We start from the raw sequence: 13,155 nt of genomic DNA, 5'->3' as shown, positions 1-13,155 counted from the left end.
ATATATAAATTTAAATTATAAATTATAATTTAAAAATGTTATCATAAATATCGACAAAACAATATTACATGATGTTAATGTTACTGCTTGTTAATCAAATTCACAAATAAAATTGTTTTTATAAAATATTTATTAAGTTAGGTTACCATTTTCAAAAAAAAAAATATTAAGTTTTTTCAAGTAAAAGTATAAATATCTAAATAGAAATATTAACCTAATTGTTTTGAGTTTAGACTCTCTTTAATTTTAAATTTAATATTATATTATATTTTTTAATTAAATTTTACTGGCCCACAGGTCGGCCCTACCGATATTTCTCAAGCCCCTCAAATCAACAGGCTTATTCAGGCCAGGCTGAAAAACCTTTTTCTTAAATGGGCTCCAAAAATCTTAGCCCAGCCCTACTAAATCCGGGTTAGGCCAGGCCAGGCCTAACGGGCCTAGCCCATATTGACGGCTCTAACCCTAACCATTTAAATTTCTTGGCCCGCGAGACTTGGACGGGTGGATCTGGGCCGATCTTTTCTGACAACTCTATCAAATACGTTAAACATTAGTTCAATAAAGCTCACAACAAAAAACAAAGCAATCATTATCTTTTACCATCAATTTTAGCTTGTAAAATCGATATGTTGATTGCGTACGATCAAATGGATACTTATATACTTAAATTAGTATATACTAAGTAATTCGTGTGTAGTATTTATTATTCACGTAGTATACATTGACGATACTCTAAACAATATTAATTAGTATTTATTTAGTAGATCTTGCATAAATCACATAGTTTTAATATCAAATTACAAATTATCCCTCTTTAGTTTGTAATTATATTAATCACTTAAAAAGTAACACAAATCGATATACTAATATGTGGCTCGGATACATTATAACATAAACCGGATATATGTAGTTCGGATACATCATAAAAAAATCGGATACATAATATTTAGCTCGGGTACATTAAATACTGACTCATGTACATTAATATGTAGCTCAAATAAATTAAAAAAATAAAAAAGTTTTGAAATTTTAAATATAAAATGAGATATATCCGAAATATGAAAAACACAAGACTTGTATTTCTTATTTCGGCCCACTTTATTGCTGGGAAGAAGATGCATTAGCATTTTTTTCTTCTTCGAAATTTTGGTCAGCCCACTTTGTTCCATTTCTTTCTTTCTGATGAAGCTATTGACATTATCAAAGATGCACAAGGTCGGAAATTGACATAGAAAAGGAAAAAGAAGTCATTGAAGAAGCAAATTGGAAAATACAGTTCCCATACTTAAAATTTTAATATAAAATGGTGGACTATTTCGAATAAATAATATATCAAAATATTCAAATCATATACAGTATTTTATAACTAAAATCTGAAACTGTATAGAAGAGTTTTGAGTTGGTCGAAGTTATTATAACGTATAAAGATTATATAAACATTGTATATAAATATATACACAACTATAATATATAATTATACATTATTTATATATAATTATACACTATTTATACAATAAATATATTAGATATACATATGGCTATTCAATTAAAAGATAAAGGTCACCTGTAGAATCATTACTTAAGAATTCATATTAAGATTTGATTGTCCTACCATTAAACTTTTGTGAGATCATATCCACCAGTTCAATTAACTCGAACAATAAGAATGATGCTCCAATGACTATTATAGATGCATCAATTTGGTAATGACAGTCAAGAATTTTATAAAAATGTATGCTTTAAAATAAAAGGAAAAAGAAATTTACAAAGCAAAATTCCTAAGTTACAAATTATGCCTCGTAAAATATAAATTCAATTTTAGAACATTATACCTTGATAAATTTATAACTCATAAGATATGCCTACAAACCTAAGGTTGATAGAGACACAAAGTTTAATTTTAAAACACATAAACTTATGCGTTTGATAGAGTATATAGAATAATTCTAAATAAAGTGTATTAGTTATGCTTGTATTAATAATGATGTATTAGTTATGCTTGTATTTATTGTACATAAATTATTTTAATACATTATTTGGCTTGATGCATTAAGGCTTGAGTCATTAACAGACACTTGGAGTTATCTGCAACATTCACCCAAACACCTAAATTCAAGTTTGTATCTATTGAACACTTCTATCCCTTTGAATTTGAACCATTTGAATATTTATTGGACCATTAGCTAAAAGTATAAAATGAGTGAAATGCACTCGCGATGACGTGGCAATTTGACAAATTAAATAATGTGTTATTTGAATTTTAAAAAAATATTTTTAAATTTATTACAATGTGAAGGAAAAAAAATTACTTATTATTAAAATAATCTGTAGTTCCTACAGACTGACCCGCCGCCGAAACCCTTTCCCTACAATTCCACCATCATATCGCTGTCCATTCCAACTCTTTAACATTATTTAATAACTCCGGCGACCGTAAAATCTCCGATAATTTTAAGCATGAATGCTTCATACTGTACTTCACATATTAACATGAAAAAAGAATATAACTTTCTCATTGCCCTACCCTTTTAGATTATTATATTTTGGTGTATTAATTTAAAAAAGTGAGAGTAATTTAGAGAATTTTACTTTGGAAAAAGCGTCAAGGGCAGTCGAGAGCTCAGAAGAAGAAGGGTTGGGGTTGAAAAGGGGTTTGTGATGATTATATGGAATTTCATTATTTTCGTCGTCATCGATGTCGTATTGGAGTTCTAATTCTTGTTTTTCTTTCTCCGGCGAAAGAGTAACCTTTATGAGTGAAAAACTCATTGTCACCAATCGACAGATTCAAATAAGTCTTTCGAGTTTCTTTTACCTTGCCATATGTCTCCCAAAGTAAGATTAAGTTACAAATTTGTAAGTTTGTTTGTTTTCATAAATCAACAATATGAAAAAGATTCCAAAAAAAAGGAAAAGAAATAAAATTTGGAAAAAAAATGAACCAGCAATGGCGTTAATGGAAGAGGGGGCAGCGGTGGCTGCTGGTTAGTGGTAAGGTGGAAGAAAGAGTTTTTTATTTTATTTTAAAAGTGTAATTAGATGCTTTCACGCGCTCTTTTGTCCGTGTATTACGATTAAAATGCCATATAGGTAAAAAATGTTTAAATGATTCAAATTCAAAAGGGTAGACATGTTCAATAGGAACAAGCTTCAGTTCAATTGTGTAAATGAATTATGCGGACAATACTAAGTGTATATGGATGACTTAAGCCATGCACTAAAAATATCACTCATTATATATAAAAAGAATTATTTACAAAGATAGATACCCTCCACTATTTTGGTGAAAAAGAAAATTTTTTTTAGGGCAATTGGGTTTTTTATCATGTTGTGCATACATTAAAATCATTATATTGCTAATACCTAGAATTCATGATAATAGCAATGAACACTTTAATACATAATAAGGGGTGTGTATTGATCGGTTTGCTTCGATTTATCAATTTTTTTCATTATCGGTCAAGTTTACCCAGTAAGAAAAAGTCCGTAAAATATTATATGTCTTTTCACTTCTCTTAATGCTTTGATATAGTGAAACAAGAAAGATAATGAAAAATTGCGTCAATAAGAGAAAATATAGTACGAAAGCTATAATTACATGTTACCACCAAAATATAGTATGAAATTTTTTATGTTAATCAAATTACGGACCTTTACAAACTTGCAAATGCACCTATAATTACAAACTAAAATAAAAATAAATAGTCCAACAAGACTAAAACTAAAACAAAAATCAAATAACTATAAAGCGGCCTAGTATAAAGTTGATATAGTACTAATAATTTGATATAGTTATAGTGTCTAATTATATATTAAATTATTTAATATTTAATAAAAGGGTGAAATAATAAATTATTACCGTCTTATTGGGTTATCAGTTTACCCAATAACCCAATGGTAAAAATCGATATCGAACCAATAATCTAATTTTTTTTATAAACCCATTAAAAACTCAATAATCCAATAACATTTTTTTTTCAGTTTGGTTTATTGGTCGGTTCGATTTTGCACACCCCTATACATAATAGTGTATAATGCAACCATTAGTTATACATAGGTTGAAAAGACATAATACATAGATATGACTTTTAACTTTGTCCCAGTTCACATTTGTGCTCTCAAACTTTGGGTGTGTCCAAGTAAATATTTAAACTTGTATAAAATTGAACAATTAAACACATACGTCCTATTTGATATCCAACATGTATTATGTCACATAGGACTCATGTGTCTACTTGTTCAACTTTATACAAGTTTAAGTATTTATTTGTGTACACCAAAAGTTGGAGAGCTTAAATGTGAAATGAGGTCAAGTCAAAAAGCATATTAACGTATTACGCCGGCTGAAAAAGAATACCAAACAAAATATTAATGTTAGGTTATTAGCATTTTAATATTAATATTTAACATATTAAATTGCTTTATTTTGGAGTTATAAGAATGACCATTGGTAGGCATTTGTGTTTTAAACTACCAATTTAATCATGCTATTCATCTTTGACTTGGTAGCCATGTAATGCCATTACTTTTGACTTTATTGGTTGAATTCATTGTAGAGATAAAAACATTCCAATAAACATTGGAATTGATAACTTCTACATCATCCATTAGCATTGGTTGTCCATTCTTAATTCCTCCATTACTCTTTATAACCTATGTAACCTATGAAACTCCTAAGGCCATTATCTTCATTATTTACTACCTCCATTATCTTCCTATTCATTGCTAGGAAGACTTCTTGTAGTATAAATAGTGGTGGTCTTCATTTGGTTTGGAATACACATAAAAACACAAGAGAAAACAAAGAGTGAAAGAGTTAGTCTAAAAGAGAGTTCTTATTAGTTGAAGGGAGGTGTTCTTTTTTGTGAAGCATTGGACTCAACTCTTGTCCAGAGTTGTTGAGTTATACTTTGTGAAGGTTGTTGTATCCTGGAGGGGACAAGTAAAAAAAGACTACTGCTGGACCGGTGAAAACATTTGCTGCAGTGGGCTTGAATCTCCTTTAAGAGAGCGAGATATCCGCGCCTCAGCCTGAAAAGATTAATTTCTTCATTTTATTTTCAGTTGTAGTCTTGCAATTTTATTATCTTGTAAGTTTTTTCACTAACAATTTTATAATACACAAAATATTAATATGTATATTTCCTCTAATACACTCGATTAGACGACCCTTAAAAAACATATTTATTTTTATAAGTTTTTTGCCGCAAAGTAATAGCGACAGTAGTTCTATAATTTTTTATCCTGTGAATCAGATATTACACAGGTAAAAATTCTCTAAACTTTAGCTTTTGTAAAATTAGTTCACAGTTAAGTATTCGTTGACTCATCACTTCCGAGGGAAAAAATTAAAGACCAGCACAAAATAAATATAATTCGTGTAGCATTAAAATATTTAAAAAATTTATATATAAAAAAAACACTATAAGTCATACTTTTTCTGTATTAATATATATATTAAAGAGAAAAGACATAAAGTGACACCTGAAGTTGTCTCGAATTTTTAAAAAGACACCTTAACTATGCAAATGTCCTATTACCCCACAAAAGTATTAAATATCTTTGTAAATTGACCATTTTGACTCATTTTCTCATCAACCTCACACGCGTGAGACACACTCTCCTTTTAATTAATTAATTTAATTTAAATATTAATTAAATACAGGTTTAACCCGACCCAAATCGTTTAAAAAGATAAATGGTACACTTTCTTTTCTTTTCTCTCAATTTCTCACTTTCTTTCTTTATATTTTATTTTCTTTCTCAACTACAATTCAATTACAACTTCTTTTTGAAGTTTACATCTATTTCAATTTCGCCATTTGTTGGTCAATTTCTTGGGAAATTAACTGAGCAAACAAGAAGTTTTCATGTTTATTTTAGTATTTGATAAAGATTATATTCTTTTCTTCATGGATTTGTGATCTTCCGGAGAAAAACACTTGTTAGAAATTATTTTAGGATAAAAACTAAAAAATGTTAGAATCTTACCTTCTTTTTAAAAAAATTCATCTTGGACCAATGGTCCATTATTATTAATAATAAAGGAGAAAATTACAGACTTGTGTTAAAAAGACTCAGACAAACAAAAAGAAATCACCAATTTTTGAAAAAGAAAAGAATTTGAAAAAAAAGAAGAGGAAAGTCTCTACAGAAGGACCAAGATCCTCACGCCTTTCATCTTCAAATTTGATTCAATGAAGCTCTAGTTTGCCTTACCCTTTTTGCCGGCTTCGAAGCATTTATATACGAGCTTGGGCAAGATTCACTTCGGCAGTACCTTCATTAAAGAGAAAATAACTTTTTTTCTTTAGTATAACAAGAGGCAACAAGGAGACCATATCAAATAAAAGCAACAGTTGTCAAAAATGGTTCCTTTGAAAGAATGGGGGAAAGTTGGGGAAGATGAGTACTTTAAAAAGGAAAGAATTAAATAATAGATTAAAAATGACGCGTGTCACTTGTTAATTCGTTCTTTGGAAGAAAAATCTATCATTCACGCGCATTATTTGCGTGAAAACAAACATAGGGAGAAAACGGGTTAATGTGGCGTATTTACAAAGATATCTCCTACTTTCGTGGGGTAATAGGACACTCATATAGTTAAAGTGTCTTATTAAAAATTCGGAACAACTTTAGTTGTCACTTGTCTTTTCTCTATATTAAAATTAATTTAATAAAATGAATGTTTTGACAAGTTCTACCCCTATTTTGTGGAAACTTGTCGCTGACTAGCTGTAAGCTCTATATACTCACTCTTTCAGCCGCCACCAAAATTCACTTTCCTTATTCTTCTTCTTCCAAACAAACAAACAATGGGTCCCATTCATTTCTGATGGACCCTACGTTCGCCGGAAAGCCCATTCAGGCCCAATTTTATTCCGGTCAAACTGACCTCGAACAGATGGCGGATACTCCAACCCGCGGGGCACGCCACCGCCGTGCACAATCCGAAACCTTTTTCCGTTTTCCCAGTTTTGATGATGATATGCTTTTAGACGACGTCGTTTCTGACTTCAGTCTCGATGTTCAGGCTCCGACCCTCATGCAGCCGGCTAATTCGCCTGATTCTTCGTCTACTGGACCAGCGTTGTCGGCTGGACCTTCCGATTACCCTAAGCCGCTGGCTCACTACCGTAGTCTATCTGTTGATGCTGATTTTTTCGATGGACTGGATTTTGGTGGTGTGCCGACGGATAAGAAACTGATGGGTTCTGAGCCACGTCATAGGCATAGCAATTCTATGGATGGGTCTTTTGATACGTCGTCGTTTGAGTCTGAATCGATTTCTGTTAAGAAGGCTATGGCTCCTGATAGGCTTGCTGAGCTGTCCTTGATTGATCCCAAAAGAGCTAAAAGGTTATACATAATTTAATCTTTAGTTTGTTTTAAATACTTTTATTACAGTATTAGTTCAGTTTTGAGTGCAAGTAAATATACTTTTCAGTTAATAAGAATCATTTCGGGTTAGTGATAGAGGAAAAAGTAAGTATTTTGAAGTGTTTTTTATTGGTTTTGGATTAGGTTTGGTGAGAAAATGGGGCAAGGTAGTTGCAACTTGCAAGTCTTCGTTTTTAAGTCATTTGTTGTTTCTTTGGAATGCTGAAATATCGTAATTTTAGCTGTCAATGGATTTTTTTAGTTTAACTTATTATGATGGATTCCTCAAGAATGGATACAATGTGTAGATATGTTATAAAAATACCCTCTTGTTCCCAAGAATAATGGTGGAGTTGGAGTACAAAGGTCAATGAAACTAACTATTTTTTTAGAAACAAATTTAACATATTTGGATGTTAGATTAAGGTACTACAAAACACAAGACGTTGAGGAGGGAGAGTGGGAAGCATTTTGATAAACATTTGCCACAATTCTTCCATTTTGAATTGCTGAAGTGACATATTTCACATTAACAGCCATGGGGTTTTATCACTAGCAGACAGTGTTTTTCCCAAAGAACTTGTTTCACTTGTCATAGTGTTGTCATGTCTTGTTATATATAATGAGAGGGAAGCGGACTTAAAAAAGAGATTTCTGAAGTACAGAGTAACACTGGAAACACAAGGAAATGGAGAAGAATGAATCGAAGTTTTGTAAGAAGAACTAACTAGCTTGTTACTTGTGTTAGGTTAACTACTTAACTAATTTTGATTTCTTTCTCATTTGCATATTAGAAGGAAAAATGAAAAAGAAAAAGCTAGCTCCTAAAAGAGAAGTCCACTTATTGTGTTGAGAGAGATGCTATTGCACCTTTTATGGTGATACAAGATACAGATAACAGAGCCAAATAAGAGGTGGTGATATTTTAAGCTGCTGAGTGTTAAGAGAGTGGAGTACATTGGGAATCATTGATGAAGTACCGAGCATCTTTTCAACATTTGGAATTTAAAAGTTTTCTAACAAAAGGACTTAATTGCATTGTTTTTTTTTTTTAAAATCTCATGGCTTCCCAGCATTTACTTTTTGGTGTTCTTTTTTCTTTAAACAAAATAATATGCCTTTTGTGTCTTATTTGTTGGATAAGAACTCTAGAACCAATCTGCAAGTTTTAGCTTTTAAATGAAGTTGTTTTTTTGGTGCAATTTTGCAGGATCCTAGCAAACAGACAATCTGCTGCACGTTCCAAGGAGCGAAAAACTCGTTACACTAGTGAGCTAGAGAGGAAAGTGCAGACTCTGCAGACTGAAGCCACTACTCTATCTGCTCAGATCACAGTTCTACAGGTATGGAATTTTGCAGATATTAAATATGTGACATTTATTATGTTTGTGATATTTTATTGTCTAAAGTAACCTTACATGTTGAATAGCTTCTCGTTTTTAGCAACATATGGTCAAAAAATATAATGTGCTTATGCAATAAAGCCACACCATCACCAAGGGCGTCAGCTTTATTTGATGTCTAAACTAAGTAATGATTGGCTTCACTTGATGGCCTTGATCTTTAATTTATATGTTTGTAATTGAATACACTTCTGCTGATACTTTTTCTGCTTTCTTAATTTACTATTAAGACAAAGTCATATTTACGTCAAAATCCTGGCCAAACAATTGGTCAATCAAATTTCTATGCAAAGGAACATTTCGAAACACAGACACTCTGGAGTTGAGTTGGTGGAATTTCCAAACCCTTAGCTGGCTTAGACTAGGTTGGCATAGTTTCCTTTCTAATTGATAGGTTCGATCCTCTTCCAATTGAATTCTTGAATGTCGAAAAAAGAGACTTTTCTTGATGGGATTGTTGTACAAAATGGGAACCAAGATTGCTACTTTTTAACCCCACTTATGACAACAACCTTATCGTATTTCTGGAGCTTTTGCATAACATCTTTTCTGTTTGTCAGCTGCTGTATACCACTGTACACAATGAAATTGGTATGGTCAACATTTTTAGTTTGCATGTTAACTCTTTAGTTGTACTCTAATTTGTAGTTACTGGTATGACTTAAGAAATTGATGTTGTGGTGTGGCCTAGTGGTCAATGGTTTGGGTGGAGAACCATGAGGTCTTAGGTCCAAGTGCGAGGGGAGGCAAAAGAACACTAGGTGATTTCTTTCCATTTGCCTAATCCTTAGTGGACAGACTTATCCAATTCCTATGTTGGTGAGAGATAGTTGGTACACAGTGGAATAGTCAAGGTGAGCGCATGCTGGCCCGTACATCACTAGCATTGCTTCTTTTCATGTATTTGAAAATTCCCACTGTTCCATTTGGAGCTACAAATATACTATTGTCGTCACATCTTATGTTTATATTCACTTTATAAGATATCCAATTAGTTATGGATCAACTGCTCTATTTCACTTGCTCCGCAACTCAAATTCAAATGATATGAAAGAAGCTATCGCAACCTCTGTCTGTCATGAAGTCATGATTTAGCGGGTGGTCAAATATTGAGTTCGAAGTCAAAAGGGCGACAAAATTCCAAAAGGGTAAACAAATTACGAAGGTAACCAAAAGGGTAAAGGCGAGAGGGCCCATGCGCCTTACCCTTTACGCCGTTAACAGTCAAATAAAGAAAGGTGTCTCACAACTTGCGCCTTACATTGGCCTGACAAAAGAAGAAAGACACATGATATTTTGTGCCTTATATGTTCTGTAGACTTTCTTTCTCCTTTTTCATTCGTTAGTTATTTTAAGATTCTCTTTTTCTTATTCATTCTTTAGTTATTTTAACTTCCTTTCGAGTCTATTTTTACATGCGTCTTACCTTTTTTTAAATTTTTATAATTTATAATATATGTTAGGGGCAAGTCGTCAGGCGCCTTTCTTTTTTGTTGGTTAACGACGTAAAGGATAAGACCCTTTTGGAATTTTTTGTCAATTTTGTTGCCATTTTGGCTCCAGACTAGTCAGATATACTTTGCTGTTCAAATATCTCCATATGCCTAGTTCACTGCAATTTGAAAGTTTGTGGGTAATCTGAAAAGCTAGTTACTTGCAGTTCTGTACTCTTGGGAAGTCGATAACTTATTTTATGATTATGGAAAAAGGCTTAGCCATTCCTTTTCATATTTGCCCACTAGTCTGTCTTGCAATCTGGTGTTTCTAAGTGGAAGCATGCCTCAGTGAATCTTTCTTCTCTAGGATAGTCATCATAAATTAATTATTCCTCGGTATATTTTTGGTCTAGCATTTTCTCGAAATCCTTGTTGCTGCTAATACTAACACTCTAGTGGAACCAATTGCACTTGTTAACATTTAACAATGCATCAGTTCGCTATTCTTATTTCCTGTTTTCTTCTCTTGTAATCAAAGGTGAGTATGAGTTTAACTTAACAGCACCATGTGTCTCACTCTAGTTTGTACTAGAAAAGCTTCCATTGACCTATTGATTGTCCGTGATACCTCTGTAGCATTCTACTTCATTTTTGTCTCTTTCTATTGGGGATGACTTAATGGTGCTTTTCAACCCTTTTTACTTGTATTTTCTTTTCTAGGACTAACATATAATAGGGTACTTTCACATGATGTAGATATTTTCTTTGTGCATAACAGCCTTTTCCATTATATTTGGTTTATCTTCACGTGTATTCGCTTGCACTATAAGTATACTGCTGGGGAAATATTCTCAAGAGGTTAACAATTGTCAAGTGCCAACACATTGTTGGTAAAACCAACAGTGGGTCATTTCCACAAAGTAAAACATGTAGTAGAATTTTGAACTGTCAATCTTTCATACTCATTTTTGCTCAATTTTGGATGTTGATGCAGAGAGACACTTCTGGACTAAATGCTGAAAACAAAGAACTGAAATTTCGGTTGCAAGCTTTGGAACAACAAGCACACCTTAGAGATGGTATGTCTTTACTAGATATGAACGTTCACTCTTATAATAGATGGTTATAAAGTATCCTCCAAAAAACAGTGTTTTAAGATTCATTCTTATTATGTTTTCTTCAATCTAATATGGTTTCATCTACCACCTAATAAGATTGGTAAACCTAATGCTACTTTTAATAGATTTATATTACTGTCTTTACTCGTAAGCGGTCCTACCTGTATATCGAGTACAAACCTCTATATTCAAAATCTTTTGTTCGCTACGAGTAGGTTTCTATTTTCAACTCTTTGTATCAGTCTAGTAGTTTTGAAGTTATCATTATTATATTTTTTTTGACGACAAGGGAAACCCGCAGCCGCTACCCTTTTGGGTGCGCACAGGGTAAAACCCCGCTCCTATGCAATAGCTCGCAAACCACATAGGAGAGGTAACCCGCACTAGGCAAGCCTGGTGCGACGAGCTTGACCCAGAAGGCAAACCCCTTGCTTTCGCTGGCAAGGGGTTTCGAACTTGAGACCTCCCAGAAGTTATCATTATTATTTCCCTAAACAATTCTTCGAAATGAACCAGAATTTGTAATTTGCTCCCCCCTCTATGATAAAGATCGTCTTGATAGGGGAAAGTTTCTCAAAGATATTATTGCATACACTATACTAACATCATTGGCTTGCAAGGTTTTATGTTCTTCCCCTTTCTAAGGACTTGCCTACTCTCGTATTCTTCAGTACTATTATTTGTTTCTCCACGTCTTATCCAAGCTTGCTTAATATATGCTATGTGATACACAAATGTGGTATGATACTGAAGTATAGAAGTATAGTACTGAAGCATATGCGAATAAATTTCAGCTCTAAATGATACGTTGAGGGAAGAACTGCAGCGGCTTAAGATTGAAGCAGGCCAACTTCCATCTGCAAATGGAAACAGAGGAATGCGTCCTCATTTACCTCCCCAACCACAGTCCTTCGTTCGATGCGGTAATCTCCATGCACAACACCAGCAGCCACACATTCCCCCTTCACCTGCAAGTAACCAAACTGTCCCCGAGCAATCTCAAAATAGCTTCTTCAACTTCAACAGGGCTTGAACATTGTGACTGGTGGTGTGGTTGGTAATTTATCAAGTAGAGGGGTTTGTAAATACTGATATATGTAGATTGTAGATTGTTAAAAGGGTTATTGAACAGTGTTGTTCAGCTCAATATCTTGTAACTTTTATCATTATTTTGCCATATCTTGTTAAAACATTAAATATTTGAAATTATCACAAACAATATATTCTTTCGATAATTCACTGGCTATGATGAGGTTGGAAGATCTCATCAACTATTTGTCTTTCCTTAATAGTTAGTTTTCAATTTTTCATGTTTGATTGGTTAATTTTTGGATTTTTTTTTTAGGAAAACAAGTCCTTAAGAATGAAGAAAATGAATAGTCTATGTAAAACATGTAAATAAATAATCATCTGCAACAATGTTCTTCGTAGAATAGATTGTCCTTCGTACCGAAAACACCCTTAATCTGGCATGGACATTAGAGATCTCGAGTTTAAATTTTTTATATGTGATGTGACATTTGTTAAAGAGTGGTTTATTTATGATGTAAGATATTCCAGCGTACCTAAATCCTATTTTAATTGAACTAATGTGAAAAGAGTCTTTAAAGAAATGAAATAGAAGTTAACCAACATAGAAGGATATATATTATAAATATCTTTTTATACTACCATATTATTAATAAAATATACATAAATAATGATTAATAATATCTATAATAAGTCAAATTATCTACTACAACAAGTCAACAAGAAAGAATTAAGCGACTGATACTTTGATAGTCTACTTGAATTTAGTCTTATTAATGAAGTTTG

The 13,155-nt window shown here is 32.5% G+C and overlaps 1 protein-coding gene across 1 annotated transcript; it reads left to right on the top strand.

The window, feature by feature from the left end:
* Nucleotides 1-6,729: 6,729 nt before the first annotated feature.
* On the top strand, nt 6,730-12,561 carry LOC107021147 (transcription factor VIP1-like). Its single transcript, XM_015221750.2, has 4 exons — nt 6,730-7,362; nt 8,594-8,726; nt 11,217-11,301; nt 12,135-12,561. Exons 1-4 carry the CDS (start codon nt 6,839-6,841, stop codon nt 12,371-12,373), a joined length of 981 nt encoding a protein of 326 aa, XP_015077236.1. The 5' UTR covers nt 6,730-6,838; the 3' UTR covers nt 12,374-12,561.
* The last annotated feature ends 594 nt before the right edge of the window (nt 12,562-13,155 follow it).

The sequence above is a fragment of the Solanum pennellii genome, chromosome 6 (genome assembly GCF_001406875.1).
Source record: "Solanum pennellii chromosome 6, SPENNV200".
Taxonomy (NCBI): Eukaryota; Viridiplantae; Streptophyta; class Magnoliopsida; order Solanales; family Solanaceae; genus Solanum; species Solanum pennellii.
Note: the sequence above shows the minus strand (reverse complement) of the source record. Positions and strands in the feature narration are given on the sequence as shown.